This window comes from Arvicanthis niloticus, chromosome 1 (assembly GCF_011762505.2).
Source record: "Arvicanthis niloticus isolate mArvNil1 chromosome 1, mArvNil1.pat.X, whole genome shotgun sequence".
NCBI classification, from domain to species: Eukaryota; Metazoa; Chordata; class Mammalia; order Rodentia; family Muridae; genus Arvicanthis; species Arvicanthis niloticus.
The window spans coordinates 75,811,510-75,829,189 of NC_047658.1; the positions used below are offsets into that span (position 1 = coordinate 75,811,510).

The 17,680-nt window shown below is 47.4% G+C and overlaps 2 protein-coding genes across 12 annotated transcripts in view; one reads left to right on the forward strand and one right to left on the reverse strand.

Moving 5' to 3' along the window:
• Ppfibp2 (PPFIB scaffold protein 2) overlaps window positions 1-4,404 on the forward strand; it is a 147,119-nt gene extending 142,715 nt beyond the window's left edge. For 9 of the 10 annotated variants that reach the window (XM_076940277.1, XM_034510078.2, XM_034510087.2 and 6 more), the window contains one exon: window positions 642-1,357. In XM_076940277.1, coding sequence (XP_076796392.1) covers window positions 642-836 — 195 coding nt within the window. In that variant the 3' untranslated portion in view covers window positions 837-1,357. Of the gene's footprint in view, window positions 1-641; window positions 1,358-2,817; window positions 2,884-4,037 lie in introns of those variants that run through there. The other variant, XM_076940313.1, reaches the window with a different exon arrangement.
• A 297-nt stretch (window positions 4,405-4,701) lies between these two features.
• Window positions 4,702-14,870, reverse strand: Cyb5r2 (cytochrome b5 reductase 2). Of its 2 annotated transcripts, XM_034521361.2 has the most exons (9): window positions 14,633-14,763; window positions 13,785-13,917; window positions 13,514-13,586; window positions 11,391-11,497; window positions 10,566-10,695; window positions 9,946-10,029; window positions 8,948-9,033; window positions 7,647-7,746; window positions 4,702-6,880 (listed from the first exon to the last, which is right to left on the reverse strand). In XM_034521361.2, the coding sequence occupies exons 2-9, from the start codon at window positions 13,866-13,868 to the stop codon at window positions 6,708-6,710; spliced, it is 837 nt and encodes a 278-aa protein (XP_034377252.1). In that variant the 5' UTR covers window positions 13,869-13,917; window positions 14,633-14,763; the 3' UTR covers window positions 4,702-6,707. The 2 variants fall into 2 exon arrangements, with proteins under 2 accessions (XP_034377252.1, XP_076796442.1); XM_076940327.1 differs by lacking the exons at window positions 13,514-13,586; window positions 13,785-13,917 and having other exon boundaries at window positions 14,633-14,870.
• Between the last annotated feature and the right edge of the window lie 2,810 nt (window positions 14,871-17,680).

Here is a 17,680-nt window from a genome sequence, read left to right on the forward strand (position 1 = left end):
GCAGCACATCATGCTTGCGTTCTGTGATACAGCCAGCACACAGTATCATCCAAGCACCTCCCATTCTGTGGCCTCTCTGAATCCTACAAAGTCTGGCCCAAGCCACACCATCCTTGCAGGCCTCCAGAAGCTGAGCTGAACTCTCCCCAAGCAATCATTGGGTCCAGCTATACCTCCTACTCATATTCCTTCCGCTAAGGATGCAGGACAGGTCCTGTGTCTTGAAGAGTCCAGAAGAGCAATGTGGGTGAAGCTCAGGCAAAAAAAGAAGGCCAGCCCAGGTTCTTCCGGGATATGGATATCCTTGTGGCTCTGGGCGCCCCTTACTCACACATGTGCCGGCAGCTGTGGCAGACAGTAGCATTCCAGGGCACCCCTCAATCTACCATGGGAAATAGGAAGTTGCTGGGGGGGGGGGAGAAAGTGGGGCTGAGCTTTAGGCACAGCCTCAGAGAAGCAGCTTTGTGTTGACGGGTTCTCATCTGCCAGCCTTGTGTCAGCGTAGAGCATGTCATCGGGAGTTCTACCTCCCATAGCACTTTCATTTCTTTCCTCCTGAGCTCGCTCCCAGATATATTATCAGTCACATCTGCACACCAACCCTGGAGCTCCTTCTCATCATCTTGCATTTGCTGTTTCAGCCTAGGAAACTCGGCTTTTCACACTTTGGAAACATGAGAAAAAAGAAGTTTGATGAATCTACAGATTACATTTGCCCAATGGAGCCCGGAGATGCTGTCAGTGACAGCCACAGGGTCTATGGTGTCTACCGGGGCCTCAGTTCCCTTGATAACCATGAACTAGATGGTCTGGACCAGGTGGGACAGATAAGCTGATGCCCCTGTCATCTGCCTTCTCTGTGCACGGAGAGCTCACAGTAACACCGAGTGTCACCATATAACTGCACTTCACCCTCGTCCTTGTGCATGGTCTGCAGAAAACAACTGTGTGTCTTTGGGCTGGTCTCCCTACACACCTTAACGATGGTCAGGATATACAGTTACACAGTCACAAAGGAAACAGACTTTGGGGACTATAGCCACATGTGGACTCAGGGGAAATCACCTGAAGACATTTGTACATGTTTAGTAATTCATAATATCCATATTTCCTCTGGAAACACATGAGCAGAGGCGGGCGCTAGGCAATCCCAGGAGGCTCAGTTCTCAGACACTGCCCCTATTCTCCAGTAGAGGGAAGAATTCAAGTGCCTTAGGCCTGTGAGCCACAAAGTCTTGGCTGAGATCAAAGTGCCAACAGCGGGTATTTAGGCCATAGTGACATGTAATTTGATTGTACCTTACTATAGGGTGGCCACTTGTTTCTGATAATAAAAACAATATTTATGTAGAAAGTATGAACCATTTTTAATTTTCTTGGGGGCTGCAGGTAGAGTGATACCCACTATACTTAGCCTATAACTTAGGATCTAACCGAGGGGATGGAACATCTGTCAGAGGATGCCTGTGGCCCTATTGCCTTGGGCCTCATCTCCCTCTGTGAAGCACAGAAGCAGCCGGGGTGTCACGCACCCCCTCGCTAGAGGTTACATCTGTCACACAGAACCTATGTAGTTTTCCATTTCAGCAGAATGAGCCTCAGAGTGAAGGGTGGGGAGATGAACAGGCAGCCTTTCTGGCAAGCTTCTGCTTTTCACATCTTGCCCACTTCTGTTTCCTGGAAGAGTAGAAACAGAGCTAGTCTCTTGCTTTAGACACAGACTAGCTGGTAATGGGCTCACCAGATGGCCTTCGTCTGGCCGGAGACTGACCGGGAAGAGATGTGTACTCTGCCAGTCTGAGCTTCTGCTCAGGAAATTCCAGTTTGGGATTGGCTAACATTTGACTCCTTCTGGGTCCAGTGGGCTTCATCTACAGAATAACAGCAGTGTTTTATTCATCTGGCAGGGAAGGTAGGACTGATGGCTCCATTATGGCATTCTGATTCTACCTCAAATGCAGGTGATGCTTAACATTTTGGTTTTTAATATGTACAGAAGGCTCAACCATGGTCTGTTACTTAAGGCTGCTACCTCCTCTGAAGTCCAGCTAGTGAGAGAATTGGGCATCAGGTTGCCAGGTTGGGCAATACTAGTATTTAGTTCTGGTACCCAGTGGCCAATGCTGTTGTAGAGCAGGTCAGGCTAGGTTTTGTGCCCTGATGGTTATGTCCGAGTGAGGGGTTGCATGCACCTGTTTTCAGACCTTACATGGGCTTGTATTGCTGCTGAATCTGTGTGGCCTCATGTGATTCCCATTCCCTTAGTGGATCTGAGTTTTCCTCCTACAAGGGGTTGCCCTTGGTGCCTCCATGTCTATAGCTTCCAGATAAGGAAGATGGAGGAGGGAGGAAGAAGGCAAGAGAAGGAGGAACCTGTGCCGTGAAGAGGCTGCAGCCTCCCGAAGATGCCCTCTTACACCACAGCAATGATATCTGGGGTCCTGTGCCTGGAAATCACCCTCCTGTCCAATAATCTGAAGGCTCTCATCTCTGTTGTTCTCTGCTTCTGGAAATACCTGGACCACTGGACAAGAGGCTTGTTGACAGGCTCTGCCTGTGGCCTGCTTCTCCACACTGAGTGCTGGTGCTGAATGTGGCTTTGGCAGAGCCTGTGTGCATGCAGTGCAGGAACTGAAACTCCATGGGTCTCATCAGCTGACACTCCTCAGAGCCTAAAACACGCTGCATCCACCCTCCAGGGAAGAATGTCCTGGAGAGGCTGCGCTTGAGTAGAGGGGGCTTTGCATGCCACTGTCTCTGTAAATAAAGCATGGGCTTCACCCCTGTGTGCTGATTAGGCTGCTGCCCATTTTACAGATGGCACCTTCTGAAGGCACCGTGACACAGATAGGGCTCCTCTCCCAGGACATCCACCGCCTCACGGTAGGATTTGACTCCCCTCCTTGTGGCATGGCTAGTAAAGCCCAGTGAGCTTGGTGTGGTGTGGTGTTCATGGCCCCAGGAGAGGAAATGATGCTACTTGATAGTGGCTCAGGTTCTGACCCAGCTCGGAGGCACACAGAAGCCCAAAGACCTCCTCCATTGGCCTCTTGCTGACTTTGAGCCTCTGCAGGGCATTGGAGGCTCACAGGCCTTTTGGAAAGTTGGCCTAAACATTCAGGATGCTGGAGCCTTTCACTGGTCTCAGAGCTGGTAATGATAGGATGGTACCCGAGCAGTTTTGGGTCACCCTTCCAGCCAGACCAAGCTCCGACTCACTTCTGGCCCAGTGAATACTGTTTTTTCTTCTTGGCACAGAAGAGCATGTGTTCCCATTGCTCCTCTGATATCAGGGATGTACCCTGAAAGTTTAGGAGAGCCTGCCATGCCCAAGAATACAAATCAATCCATGGGGAGGCAGCTTGGTCCCAAGCAAAGAAGTTTTGGGGAATGTAGGAGTGACTCAAGTCCTTGTGTGCCTTTTACTAGCTCTAGGAGCTTAGGTGTGCTATTGTCCCTGAGACTGGCTTTAGTTACTTCTAGATAACTAATATTATTTAGCCCTAATACAGCGGGGGCCAATGATAGCCCTCTTGTAAATCACATGGGAAAGCCAGAGGCAGCAAGAAATGGCTACCCACAGTTAGAAAACTGTCTAAAGGCAAAGTAGAAGAGTTCCTTATGTCAGTGCCACACAGACTTTGTCTCTTGGCTCACACAGGGAAATGTCTCTGTATAATCTTGGCCCGTGATCTCTAACAAATGTTTGGTGGTCTTGAAATAATGAGTCTATCTCTAAGGTAAAAGGCTTAGTTTTATGTGTATATATGTATGGGTGGTGGTGGTAGGGACTGAACCTAGGAAATTGTGCAAGAAAGGCAAGCGCCTGTGTACACCAGGCTTTGTCCTCAGCCCATTTTTATGTTAACATCACTGTCTGCCCAACACTCAGTGCTCAGGCTCCCTGGGATACCACAACTTTGTAGGTCAGTGATGTTAGATATGGGCCACTTCCAGTGTCTGTTTCTTGTGAAGATGCTGCAGGGTAGCCTTGGCCTATGGACTCTTAAACTGCCCCTTTGGCTGTGTTCTTCCAGACTCTACTGAGCCAGGACCAACTACTGAATGACCCGCCTGGCTGTCCCTGATGCTGATGACTGCAGATGACATTCTTCGTGGCTGAGAGCCTAGAGAGGCATGTGTGGAGCCTGAATGTTTGCCTCAATAAGGAGTTGGCACAGAGCCACCTAGATGGGGCTTGTGGGCCACCTTGGATGTAGGTGCTGACAGGAGCAAAAGCAGAGAGGTGGGACAGGTGTGCAGACATGTCCCCATGTTTCTCTGTGTCATCGTCAGTGCTTGCTTTCCACAACACTTTTCTACCTTTTGTACTTTTATATGCAAACTGCAGACCGCTCCCGCAGAGATGAAAGTGAGGTGCTAAATGAAGAACAAAGACAATGAGCTATTAGTTCATAAAAGCCTCTGATTGGAGGGGGAAAATGGATGTACAAACTGTTCTGTATGTTCTGCAGTGGCTGAGTGAAATGATTGCGGGGAGGGTCAGGAGACTCTCTGGGGCAGCTTCATAGAAGTATGCATGTCGACTTCCAGAAGCCTGGGCCTGTGAACCAGGCCTCCCCTATTGATCCCCCAGCAGCTTTCATCTACCTGCATTCCAAGACACACAAGGCAACATGACACACATTTCCCCCTCGCCTGCCTCAGGTACAGTGTCTGGTCAAACACCTCCCCCTAGTGGACAGTCTTCAAACTAGAACTTTATTTATTTTTCTGTTCCATTTCATACAAGCCAGTTCCTGCCCAGGCCATGGCTGTTATAGTTCCAGCCTTGCGATCTGACCGCTGCCCATGGTTTTCTACTTGATTCCTCACTTTCCTAGATGGTCCCTGCCAAACATTTTCCACTTCTGTCACCTTGTCACATTTCTGCTTTGAATTCCTTAATCACAGATGAGCTTGCTGTCTTGCCACCTTTGTGCCACCTTTCCACCATCTTGCCAGCCTTTGTGAGTCCACCGATTTGTCTTTGCTTCAATTCCTTTATTATTTCTTCTGGTTCCAAATCAACTCTGCCCTTCAGCACTGTGTGCCTCTGAGATGTTGACAGTTCACTCTTAGGTTATGTTCATGTGTACCTGCCGCTTAAACCGCTGAGTCCGTGTGGACTGTCAGTCCCAGGTGTACTGCTTTTAATCAGGTTGCCAGTGACCACTATCATTGGTACCTCCTCTGGCTAGGCAAGCCAAAAACATCTCCAGGCTTTGTCAAATGACCAATAAAATCACCAGAAGGTCTAGGGAACAAAAAAAATCTAGCCAGGTGGGACGAGTCCACTGGTGAAAGGCTTTGCAGCTGAACCTGGCGGCACATGCTTGTAATCCTAGTTATTATTAGTTGGGAAGCTGAGGCAGGAGGATTCTGCGGTTCACGGATGACTTGGGCTACAGAGCAAGTTCAAGGCCAAGCTGGGCAATGTAGCCCAGAGTGGACAGTCGTGTCTTTCCCTAAGTAGAGCATTATGTGAGGACACACTGAGCACAAGTGGGTGGATGGACGTGGAGTGTCCTTCCCAGCCTTGTTTGAGGTGGTGAAGGGTATAGAGAGCTCCCTGTAACCACAATCCTCTCTTCTTTTTCTTGTACCCCCAGCCCTCCTCCCCCTCCTGCACACACACACACACACACACACACACACACACACGTGCACATCCACATCGCATGATGCGAGTCCAGCAGTAGCTGCTAACAGTGCTGCTACTATGCCAGTTCTTCCGAAAGGAGAACAGACATAGAGTTAAACAGATCCAGGTTTAAAGGCAACTGTGCCACCCACTGTTTGAATGACTGGGGAAATGCATGACTAACACTGTCTGTTTCCTCCTGTGTAACTTAGAGAACAAAAGCTCCACAGAACCTCTGGCCTATAAGGAAGGTTATAAGGAATGGAGTTGGGGTGAGCTTACCCCCAAAGTAACAAGAGCATCAGTGTGTTATTCTCACTCTGAACTGCAGGTGGCACTAGCGGTCCCTGCATCATCTGGGTCGAATGATGGGATTTGAAGCACAACTTCTGGAAATAGTAAATGAAGAAACTTAACAATGACAACTTTAGCACAGCACCGAGATGGAGGATGCTAAAATATAAATATCCCCTATGTCTCCATCTGCTGTACAAAATGCAGGGGGTAAGAAAGGGGTTCCTGGAGCCCACCTACTGTGGATTTACTGCCCTGACATACAGCTTTTTAAAAAGTGTCTCACAAGGCAAGGAAGAACACACAAGGCCTTTGACCTCTTGTGAGTTTGGCCTTCAAAGCAGAGAAATGTAAAGAAGGTTTGTAAGTGGTTAGTTTGATAGAGACCTGTTTAGATCCTGCTGGAATTCTATCCCGCAACCATTGCTATGTTGCCAGTTCTGATCACACCCCTACTCCACATTGGAAAGTCCTGGCTTGCCTAGTGTATTTTCTACATATCCACACATTGTGAGCTAAATGCAGAATACTCCAATTTATTCCACTAAGCCATGGAGAAAGTCATGGAAAAAATGGCTTCCTTCCCAGCCTCTAAAAGCTCAAAAATCACTTTTGTCCCCAGCCCCTTGAACTCTTCCTATGCCCACAACTAAAAGAACATCATGCCTAAGGGTGCATGGAGACACACCTTGCAAATACCCTAGTTGGACAGGGTAAAGCCAAACTCACTCTGAAACAGAGAGGGACCCACCAAGTAGCATGAGAGGTGTTAGTAGGTAAAAATCATGTCCTTTGTATAGCCGAGCTGCTCCAGGCTGGGGTGAGCTGCCTCCCGGATCAGAGGTGGTGGGCCACATACCAGGATGAGTGTGGTCTCCCCAGGAGGAGGAAGGTGCTCCTTGATCATGTCAGCAGTAACAAAGCCCGAGCTATACTTCCAGCCTGAAATGAAGCAGAAAGGGGAAGAGACCAGGCTGCCCTACAAGAGCTTAGAAGTCAGCACTGCTGGTTGCCATAGTTGAGTCAAGAAGCAGACCTAGGGGTTCCCAGCCATCCATAGCATTTTTTTCCAGATTCTAAACTCAAGCCTTGAATTTGGAGACTCGGGATGATGAGTAGAAAGTGGGGCTGTTAAGTAGGGGTGAGGAGGCCACACTGGTGTTTGTGGAATTGGGCAGCGGTCTCTGCTGGACAGCTTATAGGTATAGAGAGGCCTGGATCATGGAAGCAGAAGATATGTCATGCATGATGCAAGGTGCATGGTAGTTCCTGGGATGCTAGCTGAGGCTGCAGGAGCTGGCTGAAGCTCAGCATCTGAAGTCTGCTGTTCAAAAGAGGTTGGTGGTGAGGGGCAAAGTAGCCATGAGCAGGTACAAGAGGCTAACGAGCCAGTGGTCATATTAGGTGCAATGTGCTGACTGTGCTGTATGTGTTCAAATAGCCTGGTGGCTCAGAGTTTATCCTCAGTGCAGCGTGTGGCATGTAGAAGGCTCATTTAGCACTTGCCCTCGACTCCCATTTATAAACTGCTGCTCTCGATATCCTCCCACTCAGATTCTTGCATGCCCTATACAGACCAAGAGCCCCCAGGCATAATCTCCTTTGGAGTAAACCTTAAAGACAAAACTGACAAAACCTAGAGACTAGTCTACAGGTGTGTCAAAGGGTAGAGCTGGCCCAGAATAAAGGAGAGCAACATGGGCCATACCACTGGGAGGCCTGTCCAGTGTATACCACAGGTCAAACTGGTTCTGGTGAGTCCTGGCGACTTCTTCTAGCTCCTTTCTCAGCAAGATATCCTCTTCTGTCTAGAAAAGAAACAACATTACATAAAGGCCTCTCTAGGAACAGCCAGTATGGCCCTCTATATGGAACACATGGGTCTGCACATTCATAACTGAACTGCCATTGTTCGAGCTCGAGACCTTGCCAGACTGTAGGGCAGACAAGGTCCTGCTACTGTCTGTCTGTCTGTCTGTCTGTCTGTCTGTCTGTCTCTCTTTCTCAGATGTATTTACTTATTTTATGTATATGAGTACACTGTAGCTGTCTTCAGACACACCAGAAGAGGGCATCAGATCCCATGTGGTTGCTGGGAATTGAACTCAGAACCTCTGGAAGAGCAGTCAGTGCTCTTAACCAGCTGAGCCAGAGCTGGAGGGTCTGATGGGTGAGAGTGGAGTAGGGACAGCAAGGCTGTCCTCTGGCTGGAAGGACTAGCTGCACAGACCACCAACTGCATGCAAAAGTCCCCATTCATTTCCCTGCATCCAGGATCAGGCCTAACAGGCCAAAGGACACAGGCTTAGTGCAGGTTGGCCTTCTCTGAGGAGCCAGGGGAAGGTGGTCTACGTTTGCATCTGGGAAAAGTGGGCCAAGGCTCCAAGAGAGTGCCCAGGCTTGGGTCATACAAGAGTTTAGTAATTCTACTTCTGGCATTGTTTCAGAAAATAAAAGTTAACAGTTACTTATAATTAGTTATTGTTTATGACCAAAAATCTGGAAAGAACCCGAATGAATATCTAGTAAAACATTACTTTGACTCTGGTGTGAATATTTAAAGTTAGCAAGAGGAAAATGCCTATGTGATCCTACTAAGTGAAAAAAAAAATATTGGTGTGCGTTTATGAGGATATGTCATATATAGATACACAGTACACACAGGGAAAAAGACAAACAAAGCGTTCTTCTGAACTTAACAGTTTCCAGCAGGAACACCCGTTATTCAATACTCAGAAAAACAGAGAACTGGGGATTAAGGAGGAAGCTCAGTGCATGGAGTAGGACTGTAGAGAAGATAGAAGAGTTAAACAGAAACAAGCGGAACAGGCCTGGCCTTAGCTTCTTCAGCTGCCAGCAGACTTGCTGAGCCCACATAGCCTCCCACAGCCACAGGCAGCCAAGCAGGGTGTCCTCAGGCAGTGAGGGAGGAATGAATTCACACAGAGGCCTGACTCAGGACATTCCATGCTACTGTGCCAAACTCTGGGCTGACTCTGCAGAACTAACCTGGTTGGCAAAGAGGAGCGACATCCTGGTCCCATCGCTGCCGTCCTTCGTGATGTGGCGAATCAGCTGCAGCATGGGTGTAATGCCTGCAAAACAGTGCACAGGCCGTTTGCGCCCGTCTCCTGTGTCCCAGTCTCTGGCCTTTAGTGGACTAACACCTTCACTGATTCTCCCTCTACCATTTTCCCTTTTGTCCCCCAAAACTCAAAGTGGGGAAGAACACCCTTGATTTTGGTGTCTCTTTCTAAAGCAACAGAAGGTCAAAGACCCCTTTTCCTTTTAAAGACAGAGTTTCATGTATCTCAGGGTGGTCTCAGTTCATCATGTAGCCAAGGAATGACCTTGAACTTCTGATCATGTCAAGTACTGGAGTTACAATGTGTCAGCATGCCTGGTTTTATGTGGTACTGTGGATTGAACCCAGGGCCTCCTGTGGTAGGCAAACACTCTACCAACTGAGCCATGGGCTCAGCCCTTTTTTTAAAATTTCCTGTGACAAGAGGGAAAGAACATTTTGTGAGCTAGTTAAAAAAAAAAGCAAATTCATAGTATAATAATAATAGTCATGATTCTGAGCCTGGGTGTTCAGGTGGCATACATTATGTATTTATATATGTGTGTATGTACACACACACATGTATACACACACACACACACACACACACACACACACACGAGGAGACTAGGGCCAGTGAACATAATAGTACTAAAACAGTCTGTGATGGTGCCTAACCCTGTATGTCTCCCTGAGAGTTCATTCTCATAGGATTTGGAAAGTCAGGCTGGAACTGGTTCTTCCATGATTTAGGAACCAGTGAGCAAAGCCTGCCTAGCCTGGCCACACAGTCCTGACTTAAGAGGAACAGGGGTCAGATTCAGTATCTGATTCCACATTCCCACGACCACAGCTGGGGAGGAATCTCTCACAGCACTTCTTATAGGTAGGGTCAAAGGACTCCCAGGTTAGAAAGGTCTTAGAGGGACCCCAGAAATCTTACCTGTGCCTCCAGCAATCATCCCCAGGTGATGAACCAGCTTTTTCTCAGGCTCACTCGTTTTGTCTGCTTTGATTAGAAGGGTCCCTGGAAATATAAAGATGTTTTTGACTTCTGCAGCCCTTGTCTGGCAGCCTACAAAAGATGCCTGACTCTTAGAAGGCAGGTTCAGCTAAGGGACAGGTTGTAGCATCCCAAGCCATTCTGACACAGTAGCTTCACAGGCTGCCTCTGATATGCCAGTGTGTAGAGTGGAAATCAAGCCTGGGCATCCCAGGGGATAGCTGGGCCTTTTCTTAGGCAAGCTGAAATGAACTCTGAGCCTCTTAGAGCCCCCTCCATGGCAATGGTGAATGAGTGAGTAAATGGAGAATCTGGGTGAACCGATTAGTGTGGACTCCCTGCATTGTGCTCATCAACAGGCACCGTTCATACATCTGTGCAAAGGCAGGAATGAGTACACACGTGTGTAATGAGTTTGAGCAGTGACAGAAGTCACTATAAGTGCATTCGTGTGAGTGAATGTCTGAAGACTGGAAGTACAAACCCATGTGCCCTAGGGCTGAGAAAGACCACAGGAGGACTCTCCCAGCTGTGAGACCCCACTGAACAGCTCCTGGTACCAGGTTCAATGTAGAACAGGCGCCCCGTTGGCCCCCGAAAAAGGATGGTGTCCCCAATTTTCATGTTCTCCAAGTACTGAGTCATCTTTCCTCCTTCAGGATACTTGGGGTGCACATTTTTGAAGTAGATCTGAAAAGCAAGTATGGGTCCTTCACACTTCCAAGTCTTTGGCTACAGTTGCACTGAGCTGGGAAGTACACTTGGAATCAGAAATCATGCATGTAAATATTGTCACACTCACTGTGAACAATTTAACATTTTATCTTTGTTTCCACAGTAAAATATCCCATCAAAACAACTTAGGGGGAAAGGGTTTATTTTAGCTTCTAATTCCAGGTTAAAGTCTATCTTTGCAGGGAAGTGAAGGCAGGAGCTTGAAGCAGCTCACCACATCACACCCAACAGAGAGAAATGAAGGTATGCATGCATGCCTGGCAGTGCTCAGCTTACTCTCTGCACTTAAACCGTCTAGTGTCCTCTGCTTAGGGAATGGTGTTACCTACAGTAGGCTGGATCTTTCTACATCAATTCATATAATCAAGACAAATCCACCACAGACATTTCCTCAGACCAACCTAGGATATATAGATAGTCCCTCATTGAGACTTTTCAGGTGATTTCTAGATTGTGTGAAGTTGACAAACTAACCACAGCAATCCTTTGAGGCACTATAGGATAAAGTGTAGTATCGCTGATAAATGAGACTATTGAAAAGCAGTGTCCAGGCTGCAAGTCCTCCCCCCCCCCAGAGCACTGTTCTCTACTCTGCCAAACTTGGGATACCTGGGGGTCCCAAACAGCTGGGTAAGATGGGCATTATTTACCTTTATAATGAAGTCCACAAAGCCTCGATCATCATCACTGGAGACAGGCGTGTAAGCCCTGATCACCAATTCACTGTTAATTTGTGCCAAGAGATGGACATAGTTACCTACAAAAAATGTACCAAATGTTAAGCCTGAGGATAGTAAATAGGATCCAGGAGCAACGCACCCCCCCCCAAAAGATAGCACCTGCCCAGCCACGATCACACTGTAACTCTTAGTGTAAGACTGAATTAAAAGTGGGAACGGACACTAAAAATATCAGAAAAGAGCCAGGTGTGGTGGTGCACAACTGTAATCCTAGCACTTGGACATTAGAGATTGACTCGAGTTCAAAGCTAATCTGAGCTATAAATCACAGTACAGCTTGGGCTAAGAGCAGGATCTGATCTCAAAAAAGAAATCAGAAAAAAAAAATTTCTGTTTAAATAAAACTATTGTCTTCATGAAGGTTTTTCTTCCTAACCTGGAGTCTGGTAGGGAGTCACCAGTACTCCATCTGTGTCCCAGGATAGAACCGGGCTTAGCCTCATGAGTGCTGGAGGGTCCCAAATAAAGTAACAGTGTGTGCAATCTGGCTATTGGCTCTGCTGAGTGGCAACGGGCATATTTACACAGTGTCTTTGCCTGTCCAGAGTAGAATTCTATAGACCTGGAGGGTCAAAGACATATGAGTTTAGACTATAGCCTGATGCCAGATAATGGGTCAGATTGAAGTGCAGACTTCAGGGCCAAGGCAGTTAGTACTGAGGGAAGGAGCTGCATCAACCGATGCTAGAAGCTAGAGGCCAAAGAAGGTTTCAGGACAGGTTCAGATGAAGTAGAAAGTAAGTGAACCTGGGAAATTAGAAATACAGATAGAAATGGAAACAGAGTGAAACAGAGATGAAGAGGGGGCAAAAGGAAAGTGGGGAGTGGGGTGCTTGAGGACACAGGGACAGTGTAAAGCTGGGTCTTGGAGGAGTCCCTTGAGACTGAGGGGCAAACTTACAGTCATAGCCTGATTGGGCACCAGGGACACTAGATAACATAAGCCTGAAGCAGCAGCTTCCTTATGGGAGCTCACCTGAAACTGGGACCTAGACATTCAGTCACTGCATCGCTACACAGAATGAAGTTGTGTCTCGGGTTCCAGGGTCCCACCACTACCCATCTTTGTGCCAGCTGAACTGTGAGGCATCCACAGTTTCCCTACCAAGACTCTTAGAGGGCTGGACATTGCCTTGTCCCACTGACCACACAGCTTCCTTTGGGGCTGAAGAGAAAGCAGGTCAGAGAAGTCTCTACAAATTCTATTTCTCAAGTGGCTTGTGCTTTCACACTGCCTCCCAGCAGGGTGGTGATAGGCTAAGCAGAGGAATGGAATACCCAGTGACAGAGGAGGGAAAGCAAGCAGGCTCGGGGGCCCTGCAGGATTCTTCATACTATAATAATTTCATCACTTGGCAGAGTTGAAGTCAGAGTTTTCTTTGAAAGTAGGCCATCAATAAAACTCCAGGAGACAAGGGGCACGGCTTCTCGATCCCACCCCTGTCTCTTAGGTTTTTCATCTTAGGAGCTGTCTAGAACTACTACTGATGAAACTGGAATCAGGACAGTTCAGGAGGTCAGCTAGGGCTGGTTTCCACAGTGAGCCCCTCCTTAAGTGGGCCTAAGGACCCCTCAGATAATCCATCCAATTAGGGAATTTGCATTGCTAGTGACTTCCCTTGAATATTGGACTTTGACTGCAAAGGAACATCTGCTCTTCTCATCCCTGCACAACACCATATTTTTGTCATTCATTTTACCCTCACTACATGCAGACAGGCCTGCAAAATACTGTTTTATAGATGGAAGGTCAGAGAAGGCCTCAAATTGCATGGACAGATGCCTTTAATGAGATCTTAGACCTCCTGACTCTAGGATTACATCTATCAGTGCTCCTCACGCTATTACTATTGTGACGGTTCAAGTGGATCAATGGGGACACTGTCCTCAAGTCCACCTGTCTACTCCCTCCATTCATGAGGTCCAGGGTTATATCAGTGTACTCTCCATATCCCACGAGAATGGAATCCATTGCTAATAGGAGCCGAGTACTCAAACGCCCAGACTTTCAGATGTCACCAAGCACTGCTCACCTACAGGAAGCCCTAGGACATGGTCTGGTGAGAGCAGTCCAAAGCGGAACCTTCTGGTGTTGTGGTTGATTTGCTGATTAGAAAGAGAGAGAGAGAGAGAGAGAGAGAAAAAAAAAGGTAGGCAGGTTCTGTTGCCTCTCCAGGACCTTTGCTGTGGTGCTCCATTTGGTCCTGAGGTGACTGCTCACCCCACCTTCCCAGCTAGCATTCTCCCCCCATGCCCAGTCCTCCTTTTTCACCTAACCAGAGGAAGGTTTAGGTATCCCACTACCTCCTTCTCAATCAAAGGCAGCGGATACTTGGCTTCAGGGTCCTGTAAGGTGATAAGATCTTTCTTCTTGACACTCATGCTCATTTTCTTCAGGGCTCTGAGAATCACAATGGCCCCAGCGACAGGTTTGGTCCTGGCAGATACAGTGCAAATACAAACCTCAGATCTCACCCATGCTGGGTGGGCTAGGCAGCTCTAAGTGTGGCTGATCTTATGTCTCAAAGGACTAACAGAGAGAAAGATACTAAATCAGAAGGCTCTCTCTGGGACCAGAGGACAGAGAGGTTAGCTGCAGGTCCAAGAAGCCCCCTGGACCAGGCTTGGCACCTATCCCAGAGTGCCAGTGTCTTCAGGCCCTCCTTGTTTATCTGCCTTCCTCCTGGCTTCAGCCAAAGTTGCAATGGCAGGGGAGGAGTGGTCGGTTGCATTCGTTTTAACAGGCCACCAGGGGATAGCTGTGGTATTCTTACCAGCTAATAGCAAGGCTGGGGACAGAGCTCACCTCTCTAGAGACTCACTTCGGATTCCACCGCTGGAGCAGTGGAGCAGTGAGTGGCCTGAGGACTCACTAGCACCTCCCGATACAGGTAACTGACACAAAAATCCACCTGTAAGAGGCGTGGCCCGCTTCCCCACAACCGTCCTCAACTCTGCCCAGCTCTCTTACTAGGCCAGTTTGTTTTCATCCCAACCTGTTCCAGAAAAGTCTGCTGCGTAGTTCTCTGGCCTAGAGGTCCAGTGTCCAAGCCAGCTGGGAAACCGCCCATGAATCCTGCACAGATCACCGCCTGCGGCTGTTCCCCCAGCCCCGGGTTCCTTCCTGCCCCGCCCTTCCCGGCAGAACTTACTGGGAGCGAGATGCCCAACTTGCCCTCGAAAGGAACAGTGCCTTTGATGGTGGGGACCCACAGACATTCGGCAGTGGCCACTGAGCTGCTCCTGCCTCATAGCAACAATTCGAGCTTCTGTGTCACATGACACTGGCACGGGTTTCAGCCCTGCGCTTCTGCAGCTGTCCCTGTGGGAATGGGATGCATCTCTGAGATCCCTTATGCAGGGGTTCCTCTGCATCTTGACTTTGCCTGTGCATGCCAACAGCCTTGAGGAAAATTCAGCCTCCCCCAGCTTGTTAATACTATGGCAAGATGAAAGAAGGGGTTGCTGTAAACTTGTTTACAACGCAAACAGAAGAAATGGGAGTTGCAGCCTAGAGGAAAATAATACGTCTTATTTAGCATGCTTCCTGAACTGCTACCTGAGCCTTCCTGGACCAAGTGTTTGCAGGATGGGGCTGACTGCAGCTTGTCATACCTTCTCAGTGGGAGACGGGGCAGGACTCTCGAGGCAGGATGAAAAGTTCAGATTATGAGGATTCTTCACAATGCATTTCAGAACCTTGGTTTCCTCTTCCACGCTTGTAAGTGGCAAAAGGAAAACTCTCATTTTAGAGTGAATTGAAGGTCAACTTTGGCAACTTAGTAAGACTGGCTTAAAGTTGAAAATCAAACAAACAAACACTAGCCAAACAACAACAAAAAGAAAGGGTTGAGATATAGGGCAAGCTTAGTTTAGCATGTGTGAGGCCCTGAGTTTAGTTTCTGGTATAGAAGGGGGTGGGGAGAAGCCCAAGTTGTAAAATGGTATTTCATGAAGGTATTTGCATCACATCGTAAGCTCCAGCTTCTAGTCCTGCTGTTGGGGGGACATGTACCCCCAACAGCAGGACTAGAAGCCTCAGGTCCCCCAGAACTGAAGTTACAGGCAGTTTTCAGCTACCCAGTCTGTATGCTGGAAGCCAAACTCTACTCCTCTAAGAGTGAGCCCTCTTAACCACTGAGCCATTTTTCCAAGCCTTAAAATAATCTTTGGTATATAAATAATTTCTCACTATTAGGGATGAAATCAAATCCACATAATAACGAGATGGATGTGCTCCTTACTTTTACAGGAAGAACTAAATCTTGGCTGAATATTTGATTCCACACAGGGCATTTGAGGCATCCTCAACGTTTTTCAGAGTTCATTTTTTTTTTTAAATAATCGTTGATGCTAAAACTCAATGTTTTTGTACATACATAGGACAAAAGACAGAAGTAGGTTTAGTGCTTGTCAGAAGTTGTTTGAAATTCTGTCCCAATCTCAAGCAAAACTTCACATAAATTATGAAGTTCAAGTTGGTAACTCAGACAGCAATTTTATTTTTTTTAAGTTTTTAAAATTTTTTATTGGATATTTTATTTACAATACGGATGTCACCCTCTTTCCCCATTTCCCCTCCCTAGAACCCCCCATCCTATCACCTCTCCTCCTTTATGCCTTTATACCATTTTAATTACATACAAGTATTAAGGTCAGTTCTAGGTTGAGGGACTAGCAATACAATAGATGTACATAGTCAAGGAACAAGCAAGATAATAAACACAAATAGTCAAAGAACAAGCAAGGCATTAATCCCAATTACATGAACACTCCTGTGATCACTGTTTCTAAGGGCTTATCAGGATGACCAAAGTATCTGAGCCTACTCCCCTGTCCTAGCCCAAGGTCATTTTCAAGTCTGAAGCCTACTTCCTTGTTCTAGCCTAAAATTTAGATTCTTGTCTGAAATTACTTCTTTGTTCTAGCCTAAGATTTAGATTCCTGCCTGATATTACTTCTTTGTTCTAGCCTAAGATTTAGATTTCTACCTGAAATTACTTTTTTGTTCTAGCCTAAAGTCAGATTCCTGCCTGAAGCCCACTTCCTTGTCCTTGGCCAAAGTCATATTCCTGCCAACAGCCCATTTCCTTGTCCTTGGCTCATGTCAGATTCTTTCCAAGCAGCCCCAAAGGCTCTCTGCCTCTCCCCCTTTTTTATTTTATTAACAAGACCAGACAGCAATTTTAAAAAAACAAACCCTGAAACACAATCCGACCCAGGAGAGACACCAGTGTGATGCTTATGTGCTAAAGAATGATGGCGGAGAAATAGTCTTTGTTTTTATCATTAAATAGTATATTTCTTTTTTCATCAATTTATTTATTCAATTTACATCCCAGTATCAGCCCCTCCTCCTAATCCTCTCCTCACAGCTCCTTGAAGCACTCCCCCTCCACTTCTCTTCTGAGAAGGTGGAGGACTCCCCTGAATATCACCCCACCCTGGCACATCACCTCACTACAGGACTAGGTACATCCTCTCCCACTGAGGCCAGATAACACAACCCAGTTAGGGGAACAGGATCCACAGGCTGGCAACAGGTTCAGGGACAGTGCCTGCTCCAGTTGTTAGAGGATTTGCATGAAGACCAAGCTATACATCTACTACATATATGCTGGGGGCCTAGGTCCAGCCCATACTCACTCTTTGGTTGGTGGTTTAGTGTCTGGAAGCCCCCAAAGGTACAGGTTAATTGGCTCTGTTGATCTTCCTGTGGAGTCCCTGTCCTCTTCGGGTCCCTCAATCCTTCCCCCAACTCTACCATAAGTCTGCCCGAACTCCATCTAATGTTTGGCTGTAGGTATCTACATGTATTTCCATTGGATGCTGGGTGGAATCTCTCAGAGGACAGTTATGCTAGACTTCTGTCTGTAAGGATAACATATTATTATTAATAGTGTCAGGGATTGATTGTTGCCAATGAGATGAGTCTCAATTTAGGCCAGTCATTGACTGGTGATTCCCTTTGTCTCTGCCCCATCTTTGTCCCTGCACATCTTGTAGGCAGGACATATTTTGGGTCAAAGGTTTTGTGGATGGGTTGCTGTCCTTATCCTTCCACTGGAGTCCTGCCTGGCTACAGGAGGCTCCATGTCCACCACTGCTAGGAGTCTCAGCTTTCGTCACCACTATAGATTCCCTGGGGCCTCCCCTATCCCATGTCTTTGACGTGTTGTGGAGATGCCTCCTTCCTGCCC